This window comes from Ranitomeya variabilis, chromosome 5 (assembly GCF_051348905.1).
Source record: "Ranitomeya variabilis isolate aRanVar5 chromosome 5, aRanVar5.hap1, whole genome shotgun sequence".
Taxonomy (NCBI): Eukaryota; Metazoa; Chordata; class Amphibia; order Anura; family Dendrobatidae; genus Ranitomeya; species Ranitomeya variabilis.
This window is the reverse complement of record NC_135236.1, coordinates 628,323,197-628,342,230: the sequence shown is the minus strand read 5'-3', so window position 1 is coordinate 628,342,230 and position 19,034 is coordinate 628,323,197. Positions and strand designations below refer to the sequence as shown.

General features: G+C 37.6%; 1 protein-coding gene across 8 annotated transcripts in view; it reads right to left on the bottom strand.

Annotated features, from left to right (window-relative positions):
• Nucleotides 1-19,034, bottom strand: part of LOC143776626 (protocadherin gamma-B1-like) — a 472,349-nt gene that overhangs the window by 289,643 nt on the left and 163,672 nt on the right. The window contains exon 1 of one of the 8 annotated variants that reach the window (XM_077266171.1): nucleotides 11,798-14,342. The exons of 6 other annotated variants lie outside the window; for them this stretch is intronic. In XM_077266171.1, the coding sequence (XP_077122286.1) occupies nucleotides 11,798-14,221 (2,424 nt within the window). In that variant the 5' untranslated portion in view covers nucleotides 14,222-14,342. Of the gene's footprint in view, nucleotides 1-2,569; nucleotides 5,041-11,797; nucleotides 14,343-19,034 lie in introns of those variants that run through there. One more of the 8 variants, XM_077266172.1, reaches the window with a different exon arrangement.

Here is a 19,034-nt window from a genome sequence, read left to right as displayed (position 1 = left end):
TTAATAGAAACGTCATAAGTAGTGTTGAGCGATACCGTCCGATACTTGAAAGTATCGGTATCGGAAAGTATCGGCCGATACCGGCAAAGTATCGGATCCAATCCGATACCGATACCCGATACCAATACAAGTCAATGGGACTCAAGTATCGGACGGTATTCCTGATGGTTCTCAGGGTCTGAAGGAGAGGAAACTCTCCCTCAGGCCCTGGGAACCATATTAATGTGTAAAAGAAAGAATTAAAATAAAAAATATTGCTATACTCACCTCTCCGACGCAGCCTGAACCTCAGCGAGGGAACCGGCAGCGTTGTTTGCTTAAAATTCGCGTTTTTCTTTCCTTACGTGAAGTCCCGGCTTGTGATTGGTCGCGTGCCGCCCATGTGACCGCAACGCAACCAATCACAGCAAGCCGTGACGTAATTTTAGGTCATTCAGTATTTTAAAATTACGCTCCGGCTTTGTGATTGGTTGCGTCGCAGTCACATGGGCGACGCAACCAATCACAGCAAGCCGTGACGTAATTTCAGGTCCTTAAGGATTTTAAAATTACGTCCCGGCTTTGTGATTGGTTGCGTCGCAGTCACATGGGCGACGCAACCAATCACAAGCCGTGACGTCACGGGAGGCTGGACACGCGCGCATTTTAAAATGCGCGCGTGTCCAGCCTCCCGTGACGTCCCGGCTTGTGATTGGTTGCGTCGCTGTCAACCAATCACAAGCCGGGAAGCCATTTTAAAATGCACGCGTGTCCAGCCTCCCGGCTTGTGATTTGTTGACCGCGACGCAACCAATCACAAGCCGGGACGTCACGGGAGGCTGGACTCGCGCGCATTTTAAAATGCGCGCGTGTCCAGCCTCCCGTGACGTCACGGCTTGTGATTGGTTGCGTCGCCCATGTGACTGCGACGCAACCAATCACAAAGCCGGGACGTAATTTTAAAATCCTTAAGGACCTGAAATTACGTCACGGCTTGCTGTGATTGGTTGCGTCGCCCATGTGACTGCGACGCAACCAATCACAAAGCCGGAGCGTAATTTTAAAATACTGAATGACCAGAAATTACGTCACGGCTTGCTGTGATTGGTTGCGTTGCGGTCACATGGGCGGCACGCGACCAATCACAAGCCGGGACCTCACGTAAGGAAAGAAAAGCGCAAATTTTAAACAAAGAACGCTGCCGCTTCCCTCGGTAAGGTGCAGGCTGCGTCGGAGAGGTGAGTATAGCAATATTTTTTATTTTAATTCTCTCTTTTACACATTTTTACATTAATGTTGTTTCGATACCGATACCCGATACCACAAAAGTATCGGATCTCGGTATCGGAATTCCGATACAGCAAATATCGGCCGATACCCGATACTTGCGGTATCGGAATGCTCAACACTAGTCATAAGAGATCTCCCGTGTTATTTCTGTGTACCCTAACAGCACATATGAAAAGATGTCTTGTTAAGGGAACGCCTTTATTTACACAGTTTAGCGCTTCAAATAGTTTTAGACTTCTCCTATTACATATGTTAAAGGCATGTTTTCAATTGGACAGCCATATTTCAGACCTCAGCCATCTCTATGGCAAACATAGTATCAAGGAAAATACCAACATTTATATATTTCTTGTTTTCTACTCAATAATGTATTAGACCATATAGACATATGTTGTAGTTCTAATGGTACGACTCCTTTAAAGAGTTATTGCAATTTTCATATATGGGCATTGTAGGTTAGTGTTTATAAATACATACAATTTTGCAATTTACTACTTATTAAAAATGTAAAAAGTTCTTGAGATATTAACACTTTTGTTTACAGCTCCCTGCCTTATTAGAGACCGAGAACTGCTGTTAGACAGCAGAACATGCGTATGGCTTACAAACTCTTCTATTTAGCTCATAAGCACTGATTTGTGGCTGGCCAGGATTGCTAGAGAGAGCTGTTACCTCCAAACAATGGCCAACTGCAGCGCCGTGGTTGTAAGCTAGAAAGCAGCAATGGTCGGTCTCCTCGACAAGGAGCTGTAAATGAAAAAAATGCTAATATTTCAAGAATGGCTGTATAATTTAATAAGTAGTAAATGACAAAAGAGCTTCTTGTTTTTACAAGCACTATCGGACGTTGCCCATTTACGAAGCTGAGAAATACCTTTCAATAGAGCCTGTGTGTAGCCAATAGCATTAAAATGTTTTAAATACTTAAGACAAGAAATAAAAAGAACTATTCAAATAATATGTATTGCTTTTTTGTTTTAACTTCCATGTTTTTGTATTTTTATTCATATAGTACAGAAGATGATATTGAAACATCAAAAATCCTAAACTGGGTTGGCTTAGTACAACATATATATAAATAAATAAGTCTTGTTTTCTTCAATTTATGCCATAATTATTTGATAGATCCCAACTCTGGGATTAGTTACAATCTCCAGAATTTGATCCCTATATCTCCACACCCTGCTTGCTGGGGCAGTCACCACATTCAGGAGGAAAGCAAGTCAATTGCAATGCATGTGCAATACTTCATTCAGTAACTTCTATAGGCATCACAGTAAATTTGATCAGAGATTCTCACCTGCAGAGCATCTGAGGTCGGTAAAGATTCTTTAACACTTTGATTTCCAAGTCCAGGATCATCAGCGTCAATGAGATTTTCCACAGGAACATCTTGATTTGGTGCCATATAAGTAAAGTCACTCTCACTGGCATCAAAGCCCACACAGACATTGTAGGAGTAAGGAAATGGTAATGTTCCTGTCTCATAGTGAGAAAGGATTCTGGGATCTACTGGAGGATATAAATTGGAGCTGAGATTACTGAACATTGGGACGGGTTCTGATTTTTTGCATTTTGAGATAATGACCAACATCACAGTGATAATAAACAGCAGTGAAATTAATCCAAGGAAGATGATTAAGTAAAACTGTAAATTAGATTGTGGATTTTCTTCAATGTCTTTTTCACTGAACTTGGGGCCCATCTGTTGGAAGTTGTTTGCAATAACGAGGTTGAGGGTAACAGTAGATGAGAGAGAGGGGTCTCCATTGTCTTTCACCATCACCACGATCTTATGATTCAACACATCCTTCTCTAGAAAGATACGGGATGTTCTTATTTCTCCAGTATGCTGACTGATGGCAAAATAAGAAGGTTCTGACAACTGTAGAAAATGGTAAGAGAGCCAAGAATTGTGTCCAGAGTCCGGGTCTATGGCCACCACCTTAGTTATCAAGGACCCTTGTTCAGAATCAAAAGGAACCATTTCATATGCAGTCACACCTCCGCTGTCTGCTGATGGGTATAATATCTTTGGTGCATTATCGTTCTGATCCACGATACGGATAAGCAATGTTGTGTTGCTGCTCAGAGGTGGAGATCCATTGTCTCTAGCGTTTATTTGTATGTGAAACTCTTTTTGTTGTTCATAATCAAATGATCTCTGGGCATAGAGGACCCCGGTCTCTATATTGATGGAGAGGTAGGAGGTTGCTGTGAGTTCTTCTGTCTTAGCATTACAGATGGAATAAAATATTTTTGTGTTGTCTCCAGTGTCAGAATCTGAGGCTTGTATACTGTATATGGAAGACCCTGGTAAATTGTTCTCCGGCACATATACAACATAAGTACTCCTGATAAACATTGGTGGGTTGTCATTGACATCTGATACCTCCAGAGTTATGGTTCTTCTGATGGAAAGTGCAGGAGATCCTCGGTCAGTGGCTAAAATAGTAATGTTATAACTAGAAACCTTCTCTCTGTCCATAGAACTTGTGGTAACAATTCTGTAATAATTATCAGATGATAACACTAAATTAAATGGCATTTCTTCCAAAAGTTTACAGTCCACTTCTCCATTCTTTCCTGAGTCTTTATCATGAACTTCAATCAGAGCGATCATTGTACCCACAGCCGAATCCTCAGGAATCGGAGAAGACAATGATGTGAGGGACATCTCAGGAGCATTGTCATTCTCGTCTACAACTTCTATCAGTACTTTACAGAGGGATACAAGGTCGCCTCCATCTTTTGCTTGTACAGAGAGCTCAAAATTCTTTGTTAATTCAAAATCTAATTTATGATTTACTTTAATTTCTCCGGTCACAGGGTGGACACTGAATATTCCAGAATGATGGATATTTCCAGATGTTTTACTAAAGGAATATGTGATCTGTCCATTGGCCCCTTCATCCTTGTCTGTGGCATTCACTGTGATTACTGTGGTATTTATTGGTGTATTCTCATTTACACTGACTTTATATATTGACTGGGTAAATATGGGGAAATTATCATTAACATCAGTAATAATGACCCTTATTAAGGCCGTTCCAGATCTCACAGGTTTGCCTCCATCCATAGCTGTTAGTATGAGCTCATGAAGACTCTGTGTCTCCCTATCTAATGGCTTCTCTTGGACAAGCTCTAGAAATGTACTACCATCTGGATTTCTGTCTTCACTCAGTGTAAAATACTGATTATCACTGAGCTTATATGTCTGCACAGAGTTAGAGCCAATATCTGGATCTTCTGCCGTCTGTAGAGCAAATCTGGTCCCGGCAGATGTTAACTCAATTGTTTTTAAATTGAAAACATCAGGAAAGAATGCTGGAGAATTATCATTTATATCCTGAATTTCTATTTTTACCTTTTCAACACTAAAAGGATTTTCAACCACAGCATCAAAGGTTATTGAACATATTGCTTCTCTGCCACACAATGTCTCTCTGTCTATCCGGTCTTTAACATACAGATTTCCATTATGCAGACTGACATAGACATATTTCTCTGCTGATCTGGACACAATCCTCAGCTTTCTAGATGAGAGCTGCTTAATATCCAATACAAGGTCATCTGCAATATTTGCTATAACAGAGTCTTTCCTCATCTCTTCTACAATGGAATAATGAATCTGACCGGAGACTGAATGACACAGCCAGGAAAATAAGACAATAAATGTTACTTGCCATTTGGTTCTTGTGTAAATATATTCAGTTGATTTCATTGTTGCTCGCGAATTTTCCAGATTTTGATGGGTAGAAATAGTCCTGCGAAATGTTAAAATCCTAATATAATCCTGTCCTCTGCTTTTGCTGTAGAGAGAATCTAAACATGTCTGTGCTTCTTCTTGCAGATCTGCAGTGTGTGAATGCTGAAAACATCAGAGGATTTCCAGTTCTCATTTCTTTTGTTTTTTGGTTAAACAGCGGCGCTTTGAGGAGAAAGTGAGGAACTGCAGTTCTGGACAATATTTATTTGATATTCGCTGTTATCGTCATGATTTTAAGTACTTAAAATTAATTATACATGTTTAAATTATGTTATATATTTTAATAAACAAGAATAAAATTACAAGAAAATGTTTCATATATTTATAAAAGTTTTCTTGATTCTGTACCTATATTATTGTATAATTCATGGAATATAATTTCCCTGAGATTTGAAAACAAAAACTTTTATTAATGTATAATTTAAAAAATGAATATTTCTTTACCTGCATTTTTCAGGATACTAAATATACTTAGAAAATATTTATTTTCTTCAATATAATAACTTGACTTTTCTTTTATCAGATACTATTAACATAAGGCTAAGTCACAAGACGTAAAGGGAATTGTCTTAAAGCCTAAATCAGTTTGGCATAAAGCTAATACTTGCATTTAAAAAAAATGAAAGATGGATTTCAAAACAACATCAATTTTTTGTAAGAAATATTTATTATACTTTTTGTGCTTTTGAATTTAGTTCAGTTTCACAGTTCCTTTAGTTCACCTTCCTTTAGTTTAATGTGAATATATGATCTAACTATTCTTTCTTTAGAAACATTTAAAACCACAACTTAAATGAAATAATCATGCAACAATCTATAAAAGGGTAAATTCTAATTTTAAGCAATGTTTCATGATTGACAGTTCTGTGCTTTTTAAGTATAGCAATAATAATTGAATTTTCATTTAGTAATTTGTAAAAATCTATCTTTTACATTTTTTATCTACTTCATAAAGGTCAATATTTTTTATACTCTAATCTGAGAAGTACTTTGGAGCTCTAAAAGATACAAAACAATGTTGTAGGGTTCTTACAATCCAGTATAAGCTGATATAGTGTATTTTACTAGTACAAGGTCATAAGGTGAAGGATACAAGACAGATCTCTAAGCACACCACAGAGAGTATCATGCACTGTCCAGCAGATCCTATGGTCGGTAGGTATAACAAAGGATATTAGCTTTGCAGAAAATATTGATTAACCACTGAGAAGTAATATATTCATTGCAATACTTGCCAAAATGTACAAGTGGAAATAACAACTGAACCGGTGTTGCTTTGACTACAGAAGTGTCCATCCGCAGCTCCTCTTGAATTTGGGTAAAGACTCCAATTAATCAGCAGTTAAATGCAATTGCCATAGTGTAGCAAAATCTTCTGTAAGCTGCAATTTACATCCTAACCACTTCATGACCACACACAGACTCATATACCATAGACATCTTGTGACAGATTATCACCCAATAATTGTTTTATTGTAAAAAATAAAATCTGGTCATTCCTTATCAAGAGTAAAGTGTAAAGTAAGAGTGGGCAATGACAAAACTTTAAATTCGACTATATACATTTGGTAGCAAAACATTGACTACAAAGCCAGATAACAGAATAATAATAATAATAAAAGAAAGTTTTACTAAAAACAAAACCCAAAAATACAAAAACCCAATTGAGTTCATGTAGGGTATTGTCTGTTAAGATTTCTATTTTTTAATAAGGAGAATATATAATCACAAATGTGTCTACGTCTGGTTTTGTGTTAAATACATTTTTCAAAGTGTTGGCAATGTTTTATTATATATCATTAGTTTGAAAATAAAACTATAAAATATCGTAATTTTTGCACAGGACAAAAATTGAAGACTCATATATGATGTCCTTTCAGGAAGAGTTTTCAGTAGTCTTGTTTTTATAGGAGGCAGAATTACAAAGACAGGTATCACCTCTATATACAGCTAATAACACAGGATCCACCAATGTCAATAGGTGACATCACAGCTGATACGGCTCCCCTTCATAATGACATTCTCATGAGCTCATTCGATGCTTCAGTACAATATATTTTTGCTAATGTACATGTCAATGTGTTGAAACAATAGGAAATATGAGGGTAGAAAAGCCTAGTGCCAGTGTGAATAATTTAAGATTTCTAATTTTTCTTTATAATACAAATTGTCTTCTGTAAAAATAGTTCTTTATTAAATGTAACATAAACACATGATTTATGTAATAGTTTTTTTCTGATTACATATTCTCTGTAAATCATTTTTTTAGTCTATCATATTATTTAGCTTTACTGGTTTGTGGGTATATCTCAGTGCCCAACTAATACAATATTATATATGTATAATATATATACAGTATATATAGTATTAACATAGTAATTATTCCTAGAAGCCAAGTAATCATCCAGCCAGCGACAAGGCGTACCCCTTTGTTGGCACAGTAACCCTAATATGATGCCTCTCCCGGGCTAAAAGCCTACAATTATATGGGCAGATAGGATTAAGCTCTATTTAAAACCGCCTTAGGCTGCAGGGAGGAGTGTTCAGTCAGAGGGCTGTACCACAATTCCAATTTCACATATTCAATGTACATATCTTAGCGTTTCATAGTGTAGCTTTAGTTTATTAGTTTATCAGAGTGGCTCTCTTAGCTTGCACCTGTTCACATCTGTCTTTTTCTGTTTGAAAGTGCCGGTCCAATTTTTGATATTTGTAGTACACGGCCTCTGACTGAGCACTCCTCCCATCAGCCTATAGCGGTTTAAAATAAAGCTTGATTCTACCTGCCTATATATTTATAGTCTTTTTAGCCTGGGAGAGGCATCATGCCATGTTTAGGGTCCCAACAAAAGGGTAAGCCTTGTCGCTGGCTGTTGGGCTCACATCAGTTGGCCAGTATATGCCCTAAGTACCTTCATTTATTAACTTGTTTTCTACAACAGTAATGCAGAACCAATGTCATAAATTCAATCTATAAATCTTAGCTTTTTAGATTGCAGTTTTAATTTGTTAGTTAATGTTGCATGTATGCTATGTTAACATAAATTATGGAATGAAATCTTAAATCAACCTCCAACTTTGTCACTACATACATAGAAATAAAACAAGAAGTGAAAAAAATGTCTGCAATATTATTATCTATGCAACATTTCCATGCCAGAGGCATATAAAGGTTTGCTTTTCAACCAAATGAATGGTTTATTCAATTTGCTCTCCTAATCCTAATGCTTTCTACGTTGGCCAAGGCAACATGGCTTTCATCCTCAGTCTCTCCATCCCATATACAATCAGCAGCAACATTCTATTATAAGTTATACATGTATAAAATGGAACAATTACTGTGAAGAAAAGTAAAAATAAAGGAAGAATTACTATCACGCTTTAAGGCTATGTGCCCACGTTGCGGAAATGTCCGCAGCATTTCCGCAACTCTCTGCCATGGGTAAAACGCATGCGGAATTCAAATGCGTTTTCCCACAAAACACAAGCATTTTGCAAGCGTTTTTAGCTTGCAGAATGCTTGCGCTTTTCCAAGCGATTTGAATCATCGCTTGGAAAAGTGATTGACAGGTTGGTCACACTTGTCAAGCATGGTGCTGGACAAGTGTGACCAACTTTTTACTATTGATGCTGCCTATGCAGCATTAATAGTAAAAGATAGAATGTTAAAAATAATAAAAAAAATAAAAAATATGTTTATTCTCACCTTCCAACGGCCCCCGATCTCCTCAGTGGCGCTCCCAGTATGTTCCATTCCCAGGGATGCTTTGCACAAAGAACCTTTCTGACATCACGGTCGCATGACCACAATGTCATCTCAGGTGATTAGTGCAATGCATCCCTGGGAACGGAAGCCATCGTGTGCACTGCTGAGAGCCATGAGGACTCCGGGGGCCATCAGAAGGTAAGTATACCCCTATCTTTCATTATAATTCTTTTTTTACAGGGATATGGTACCCAGGGCCTGCAGGAGATTCTCCTCTCCTCCAGACCCTGGGTACCATCCGCACATGAAGCGCTCACTTTACGCATGATGGGCATAGCCACATTGGTAAAGTGAGAGTTTCAATGCAATCCTATGGCGGCGTAATTGCCGCAATTCCGCTGGAGTAATGAACATGCTGTGGATTTTACCGCTCTGTGATTCCGCAGCTGGAGAATCCACAGCATGGGCACAGCAACTGCGAAATCACATAGTACTGCATGGGAATGCGCTCTGTAAGCGTTTCTGCTTTGGGAAAAACCCAGCGGAAATGCATAAATAACGCAACGTGGGCAAAGAGCCTAAATGGAGATATTAATAGTATAAAATGCCTGTAGAAATCCAAAGGCTGGAATATTGTTAGACAACCTTTGTGCAACTTATTAAGCAAGTTGTACATAATAGACAATGGAATGTGGTTAGAATATCATTATTGAGATTTTCTTATGAAAACAAGCACTTCTAGTAGTAAAACAGGCTTAGAAATCAGCCAATCACTATATACTGTATCTATCATTGGATACACCTGCCAATTGCTGGTTACGACCAGAGGAAGTTGTGAACAGCCATTGATTTCCTTTATACTCTCACCAAATTGAGCCAATCAAAAGAAACAAGGTGGACAATATAAGCCAGAATAGAAGCCTTGTTTTTATGCTCTCTGGTCCGACTTTAATAGAAATGTCATAAGTAAGGTATCTCACCAGTTATGTCTGTGCAGTTACAGACTAGGGCTGAAATTCAGCCCTGGCATTTGAAATCACACAGGCCCATGCTGTCCTCATCCCCAAGCATCAGATGGGATATATTACTAATATTACCCTACGTGGAGGAAAGCAAGATTTACTACAATACCAATATTGCAAATGATACCTCCGCCACAACTCTTAACAGTATGGGTGTCTTGAGAACATCGATTCTGTTAACAACGTAGTAGAAAAGGTGGCCCATGACTAGACAGACCCTTCTGGCATTTGCCAGAATTGCCAGATAGCCAGTCTGGCGCTGTGTCTGTGTACAGCACATAAGAAAAATGTCTTGTTAAGGGAACCCCTTTATTTACACAGTTAAGCGCTTCAAATAATTTTAGACTTCTATTACACAAGTTAAAGGCATGTTTTCAATTGGACAGCCATATTTCAGACCTTAGCAATCTCTATGATAAACATATTTTCAAGGAAAATACAGACATTCATATATTTCCAGTTTTCTACTCAATAATGCATTAGACCATATAGACATATGATGTAGTTCTAATGGTATGACTCCTTTAAAGGGTAATTGCAATTTTCATATATGGGTATTGTAGGTTAGCGTTAATAGATACATACAATTTAGCAATTTACTACTTATTCAAAATGTAAAAAGTTATTGAGATATGAACACTTTTGTTTACAGCTCCCTGTTTTAGAGACCGACCACTGCTGTTAGACAGCAGAATATGCCTAGGGCTTGCAAACTTTTTTCTATTGAGCTCGTAAGCGCTGTTTTTAAGGTGGCCAGAACCACTGGAGAGCGGTGTTACCTCCAAACTATGGCCAGCTGCAGCACCGTGGTTGTAAGCTAAAAAGCAGCAGTGGTCATTCTCCTAGGCAAGGAGCTGTAAACAAAACAAAATAAAAATGCTTATATTTCAAGAATGCATACTTTAAAAAGTAGTAAATTGCAAAACTGCTTGTTTTTACAAGTGCTCTTTGCCATTGCTAGTGTTGAGCATTCCGATACTGCAAATATCGGGTATTGGCCGATATTCGCTATATCGGAATTCTGATACAGAGTTCCGATATTTTTGTGATATCGGAAATCGGAATCGGAAGTTCTTATAAGTTCCCAGGCGTGTGCGGTGCGTATGGTTCCCAGGGTCTGGAGGAGAGGAGACTCTCCTTCAGGCCCTGGGATCCATATTCATGTAAGAATTAAAGAATAAAAATAAAAAATATGGATATACTCACCCCTCCGACGAACCCTGGACCTCAGCGGTGCAACCGGCAGCCTCCATTCCTAAGAATGCAGTGAGTGTAGGACCTGCGATGACGTTGCAGCTTGTGATTGGTCGCGTGACTGCTCATGTGACCGCGACGTCATCAAAGGTCCTTCACTCTCTGCATTCTTAGGAATGGAGGCAGACGCTTGCAGCTGTGAGGTCCAGGGCTCGTCCGAGGGTGAGTATATCCATATTTTTTATTTTTATTCTTTATTTTTTACATGAATATGGATCCCAGGGCCTGAAGGAGAGTTTCCTCTCCTTCAGACCCTGGGAACCATCCAGGATCACTTCCGATATTTGTGTCCCATTGACCTGTATTGGTATCGGGTATCGGCGATATCCGATATTTTTGGGATTTCGGCCGATCCAATCCGATACCGATACTTTCAAATGTCAGAAGGTATCGCTCAACACTAGCCATTTCCCATTTATGAATCTGAGATTCACCTTTTAATAGAGCCTGTGTATAGGTAAAACAAGCAATGAAAAAAAACAATTCAAAGAAAACGTATTGCTTTTTTGTTTTAATTTGCATGGTTTTGGAGTTTTATTCATATAATACAGAAGAAAATATTGAATTCTTGTTTTCCTCACTTTATGCCATACTTATTAGATAGATCCCAACTATGGGATCAGTTGCTATCTCCAGATTTTGGTTCTAATATTCACATCCTACTTGCTGAGGCAGTCACCATATTCAGGAGGAAAGCAAGGCAAGAGCAATGCATGTGCAATACTTTAATCTTTAACTTCTATAGGCATTACAGTAAATTTGATCAGTGAATCTCACCTGCAGAGCATCTGAGGTCGGTAAAGCTTCTTTAACACTTTGATTTCCAAGTCCAGGACCATCAGCATCAATGAGATTATCCACAGGAACATCTTGATTTGGTGCCATATAAGTAAAGTCACTTTCACTGGCATCAAAGCCCACACAGACATTGTAGGAGTAAGGAAATGGTAATGTTCCAGTCTCATACTGAGAAAGGATTCTGGGATCAACTGAAGGATATAAATTGGAGCTGAGGTTACTGAACATTGGGACGGGTTCTGATTTTTTGCATTTTGAGATAATGACCAACATCACAGTGATAATAAACAGCAGTGAAATTAATCCAAGGAAGATGATTAAGTAAAACTGCAAATTAGATTGTGGATTTTCTTCAATGTCTTGTTCATTGAACTTGGGACCCATCTGTTGGAAGTTGTTTGCAATAACGAGGTTTAGGGTAACAGTAGATGAGAGAGAGGGGTCTCCATTGTCCTTCACCATCACCACGATCTTATGATACAATACATCCTTCTCTAGAAAGATACGGGAGGTTCTTATTTCTCCAGTATGCTGAGTGATGGCAAAATAAGAAGGGTCTGACAACTGTAGAAAATGGTAAGAGAGCCAAGAATTGTGTCCAGAGTCCAGATCTATGGCCACCACCTTAGTTATCAAGGACCCCTGCTCAGAATCAAAAGGGACCATTTCATATGCAGTCACACCTCCGCTGTCTGCTGATGGGTATAATATCTTTGGTGCATTATCGTTCTGATCCACGATACGGATAAGCAATGTTGTGTTGCTGCTCAGAGGTGGAGATCCATTGTCTCTAGCATTTATTTGTATGTGAAACTCTTTTTGTTGTTCATAATCAAATGATCTCTGGGCATAGAGGACCCCGGTCTCAATATTGATGGAAAGGTAGGAGGTTGCTGTGAGTTCTTCTGTGTTAGCATTAGAGATAGAATAAAATATTTTTGCATTGTCTCCAGTGTCAGAATCTGAGGCTTGTATACTGTATATGGAAGACCCTGGTAAATTGTTCTCCAGCACATATGCATCATAATTACTTCTTATGAACATTGGAGGGTTGTCATTAACATCTGATATCTCCAGAGTGATGGTTCTTCTGCTGGAAAGTGCAGGAGATCCTCTGTCGGTGGCTAAAATAGTAATGTTATAACTAGAAACCTTCTCTCTGTCCATAGAACTTGTGGTAACAATTCTGTAATAATTGTCAGAAGATAACACTAAATTAAATGGCATTTCTTCCAAAAGTTTACAGTCCACTTCTCCATTCTTTCCTGCGTCTTTGTCATGAACTTCAATCAGAGCGATCATTGTACCCACAGCCGAATCCTCAGGAATCGGAGAAGACAATGATGTGAGGGATATCTCAGGAACATTGTCATTCTCGTCTATTACTTCTATCAGTACTTTACAGTGGGCTACAAGGTCGCCTCCATCTTTTGCTTGTACAGAGAGCTCAAAATTCTTTGTTAATTCAAAATCGAATTGATGATTTACTTTAATTTCTCCGGTCACAGGGTGGACACTGAATATTCCTGCATGATGGGCATTTCCAGATGTTTTACTATAGGAATATGTGATCTGTCCATTGGCCCCTTCATCCTTGTCTGTGGCATTCACTGTAATTATTGTGGTATTTATTGGTGTATTCTCATTTACACTGACTTTATATACTGACCGGGTGAATATTGGGAAATTATCATTAACATCAGTAACAATGACCCTTATTATGGCAGTTCCTGATCTCACAGGTTTGCCTCCATCCATAGCTGTTAGTATGAGCTCATGAAGACTCTGTGTCTCCCTATCTAATGGCTTCTCTAGAACAAGCTCTAGAAATGTACTGCCATCTGGATTTCTGTCTTCACTCAGTGTAAAATACTGATTATCACTGAACTTATATGTCTGCACAGAGTTAGAGCCAATATCTGGATCTTCTGCCGTCTGTAAAGCAAATCTGGTCCCTGCTGAGGTTAATTCTATTGTTTTTAGACTGATTACATCTGAGAAGAATGCTGGAGAATTATCATTTATATCCTGAATTTCTATTTTTACCTTTTCAATACTAAAAGGATTTTCAACCACAGCATCAAAGGTTATTGAACATATTGCTTCTCTGCCACACAATGTTTCTCTGTCTATCCGATCTTTAACATACAGATTTCCATTATGCAGACTGACATAGACATATTTCTCTGCTGATCTGGACACAATCCTCAGCTTTCTAGATGAGAGCTGCTTAATATCTAATCCAAGGTCATCTGCAATATTTGCTATAACAGAGTCTTTCCTCATCTCTTCTACAATGGAATAATGAATCTGACCGGAGACAGAATGACACAGCCAGGAAAATAAGATAATAAATGTTACTTGCCATTTGGTTCTTGTGTAAATATATTCAGTTGATTTCATTGTTGCTCGTGAATTTTCCAGATTTTGATGGTTAGAAATAGTCCTGTAAAATGTTAAAATCCTAATATAATCCAGCCCTGTGCATTTGCTGTAGAGAGAATCTAAACATGTCTGTGCTTCTTCTTGCAGATCTGCAGTGTGTGAATGCTGAAAACATCAGAGGATTTCCAGTTCTCATTTCTTTTATTTTTTGGTTAAACAGCGGCGCTTTGAGGAGAAAGTGAGGAACTGCAGTTCTGGATATTTATTTGTTATTCACTTTTATCGTTATGGATTTTAAGTATTTAATATTAATTATACATGTTTAAATTATGTTATACATTTTAATAAACAAGAATAAGATTACAAGAAAAAGTTTCATATAGTTATAAAAGTTTTCTTGATTCTGTACATATGTTATTGTATAATTAATAGAATATAATTTCCCTGAGATTTGAAAACAAAAACTTTTAATAATGTATAATTTGAAAAATGAATATTTCTTTACCTGCATTTTTCAGGATACGAAATATACTTAGAAAAAAAATAATTTTCTTCAATATAATAAGTATAACTTGACTTTTCTTTTATCAGACACTATTAACATAAGGCGAAGACACAAGACGTAAAGGGAAATGTCTTAAAGCCTAAATCAGTTTGGCATAAAGCTAATACTTGCATTGAAAAACATGAAAGATGGATTTCAAAACAACATCAATTTTTTGTAAGAAATATTTATTATACTTTTTGTGCTTTTGAATTTCGTTCAGTTTCACAGTTACACCTGCCTTTAGTTTAATGTGAATATATGATCTAACTATTCTTTCTTTAGAAACATTTAAAACAACAACTTAAATGAAATAATCATGCAACAATCTATAAAAGGGTAAATTCTAATTTTAAGCAATGTTTCATGATTGACAGTTCTGTGCTTTTTAAGTATAGCAATAATAATTGAATTTTCATTTAGTAATTTGTAAAAATCTATCTTTTACATTTTTTATCTACTTCATAAAGGTCAATATTTTTTATACTCTAATCTGAGAAGTTCTTTGGAGCTCTAAAAGATACAAAACAATGTTGTAGGGTTCTTACAATCCAGTGTAAGCTGATACAGTGTATTTTACTAGTACAAGGTCATAAGGTGAAGGATACAAGACAGATCTCTAAGCACACCACAGAGAGTATCATGCACTGTCCAGCAGATCCTATGGTCGGTAGGTATACCAAAGGATATTAGCTTTGCATAAAATATTGATTAACCACTGAAAAGTAATATATTCATTGCAATACTTGCCAAAATGTACAAGTGGAAATAACAACTGAACCGGTGTTGCTTTGACTACAGAAGTGTCCATCCGCCGCGCCTCTTGAATTTGGGTAAAGACTCCAATTAATCAGCAGTTAAATGCAATTGCCATAGTGTAGCAAAATCTTCTGTAAGCTGCAGTTTACATTCTAACCACTTCATGACCACACACAGACTCATATACCATAGACATCTTGTGACAGATTATCACCCAATAATTGTTTTATTGTAAAAAACAAAATCTGGTCATTCCTTGTCAAGAGTAAAATGTAAAGTACGAGTGGGTAATGACAAAACTTTAAATTCGACTATATACATTTGGTAACAAAACATTGACTACAAAGCCAGATAAGAGAATAATAAAAAGAGTTTTACTAAAAACAAAACCCCAAAATACAAAAACCCAATTGAGTTCATGTAGGGTATTGTCTGTTAAGATTTCTATTTTTTTTTAATAAGGAGGATATATAATCACAAATGTGTCTACGTCTGGTTTTGTGTTAAATACATTTTTCAAAGTGTTGGCAATGTTTTATTATATATCATCACTTTGACAATAAAAATATGAAATATCGTAATTTTTGCACAGGAAAAAAAATTGAAGACTCATATATGATGGCCTTTCAGGAAGAGTTTTCAGTAGTCTTGTTTTTATAGGAGGCAGAATTACAAAGACAGGTATCACCTCTATATACAGCTAATAACACAGGATCCACCAATGTCAATAGGTGACATCACAGCTGATACGGCTCCCCTTCATAATGACCTTCTCATGAGCTCATTCGATGCTTCAGTACAATGTATTTTTGCTAATGTACATGTCAATGTGTTGAAACAATAGGAAATATGAGGGTAGAAAAGCCTAGTGCCAGTGTGAATAATTTAAGATTTCTAATTTTTCTTTATAATACAAATTGTCTTCTGTAAAAATAGTTCTTTATTAAATGTAACATAAACACATGATTTATGTAATAGTTTTTTTCTGATTACATATTCTCTGTAAATCATTTTTTTAGTCTATCATATTATTTAGCTTTACTGGTTTGTGGGTATATCTCAGTGCCCAACTAATACAATATTATATATGTATAATATATATACAGTATATATAGTATTAACATAGTAATTATTCCTAGAAGCCAAGTAATCATCCAGCCAGCGACAAGGCATACCCCTTTGTTGGCACAGTAACCCTAATATGATGCCTCTCCCGGGCTAAAAGCCTACAATTATATGGGCAGATAGGATTAAGCTCTATTTAAAACCGCCTTAGGCCGCAGGGAGGAGTGTTCAGTCAGAGGGCTGTACCACAATTCCAATTTCACATATTCAATGTACATATCTTAGCGTTTCATAGTGTAGCTTTAGTTTATTAGTTTATCAGAGTGGCTCTCTTAGCTTGCACCTGTTCACATCTGTCTTTTTCTGTTTGAAAGTGCCGGTCCAATTTTTGATATTTGTAGTACACGGCCTCTGACTGAGCACTCCTCCCATCAGCCTATAGCGGTTTAAAATAAAGCTTGATTCTACCTGCCTATATATTTATAGTCTTTTTAGCCTGGGAGAGGCATCATGCCATGTTTAGGGTCCCAACAAAAGGGTAAGCCTTGTCGCTGGCTGTTGGGCTCACATCAGTTGGCCAGTATATGCCCTAAGTACCTTCATTTATTAACTTGTTTTCTACAACAGTAATGCAGAACCAATGTCATAAATTCAATCTATAAATCTTAGCTTTTTAGTTATACATGTATAAAATGGAACAATTACTGTGAAGAAAAGTAAAAATAAAGGAAGAATTACTATCACGCTTTAAGGCTATGTGCCCACATTGCGGAAATGTCCGCAGCATTTCCGCAACTCTCTGCCATGGGTAAAACGCATGCGGAATTCAAATGCGTTTTCCCACAAAACACAAGCATTTTGCAAGCGTTTTTAGCTTGCAGAATGCTTGCGCTTTTCCAAGCGATTTGAATCATCGCTTGGAAAAGTGATTGACAGGTTGGTCACACTTGTCAAGCATGGTGCTGGACAAGTGTGACCAACTTTTTACTATTGATGCTGCCTATGCAGCATTAATAGTAAAAGATAGAATGTTAAAAATAATAAAAAAAATAAAAAATATGTTTATTCTCACCTTCCAACGGCCCCCGATCTCCTCAGCGGCGCTCCCAGTATGTTCCATTCCCAGGGATGCTTTGCACAAAGAACCATTCTGACATCACGGTCGCATGACCACAATGTCATCTCAGGTGATTAGTGCAATGCATCCCTGGGAACGGAAGCCATCGTGTGCACTGCTGAGAGCCATGAGGACTCTGGGGGCCATCAGAAGGTAAGTATACCACTATCTTTCATTTTAATTCTTTTTTTACAGGGATATGGTACCCAGGGCCTGCAGGAGATTCTCCTCTCCTCCAGACCCTGGGTACCATCCGCACATGAAGCGCTCACTTTACGCATGATGGGCATAGCCACATTGGTAAAGTGAGAGTTTCAATGCAATCCTATGGCGGCGGAATTGCCGCAATTCCGCAGGAGTAATGAACATGCTGTGGATTTTACCGCTCTGTGATTCCGCAGCTGGAGAATCCACAGCATGGGCACAGCAACTGCGGAATCACATAGTACTGCATGGGAATGCGCTCTGTAAGCGTTTCTGCTTTGGGAAAAACCCAGCCGAAATGCATAAATAACGCAACGTGGGCAAAGAGCCTAAATGGAGATATTAATAGTATAAAATGCCTGTAGAAATCCAAAGGCTGGAATATTGTTAGACAACCTTTGTGCAACTTATTAAGCAAGTTGTACATAATAGACAATGGAATGTGGTTAGAATATCATTATTGAGGTTTTCTTATGAAAACAAGCACTTCTAGTAGTAAAACAGGCTTAGAAATCAGCCAATCACTATATACTGTATCTATCATTGGATACACCTGCCAATTGCTGGTTACGACCAGAGGAAGTTGTGAACAGCCATTGATTTCCTTTATACTCTCACCAAATTGAGCCAATCAAAAGAAACAAGGTGGACAATATAAGCCACTCTTAACTCTTAACAGTATGGGTGTCTTGAGAACATCGATTCTGTTAACAACGTAGTAGAAAAGGTGGCCCATGACTAGACAGACCCTTCTGGCATTTGCCAGAATTGCCAGATAGCCAGTCTGGCGCTGTGTCTGTGTACAGCACATAAGAAAAATGTCTTGTTAAGGGAACCCCTTTATTTACACAGTTAAGCGCTTCAAATAATTTTAGACTTCTATTACACAAGTTAAAGGCATGTTTTCAATTGGACAGCCATATTTCAGACCTTAGCAATCTCTATGATAAACATATTTTCAAGGAAAATACAGACATTCATATATTTCCAGTTTTCTACTCAATAATGCATTAGACCATATAGACATATGATGTAGTTCTAATGGTATGACTCCTTTAAAGGGTAATTGCAATTTTCATATATGGGTATTGTAGGTTAGCGTTAATAGATACATACAATTTAGCAATTTACTACTTATTCAA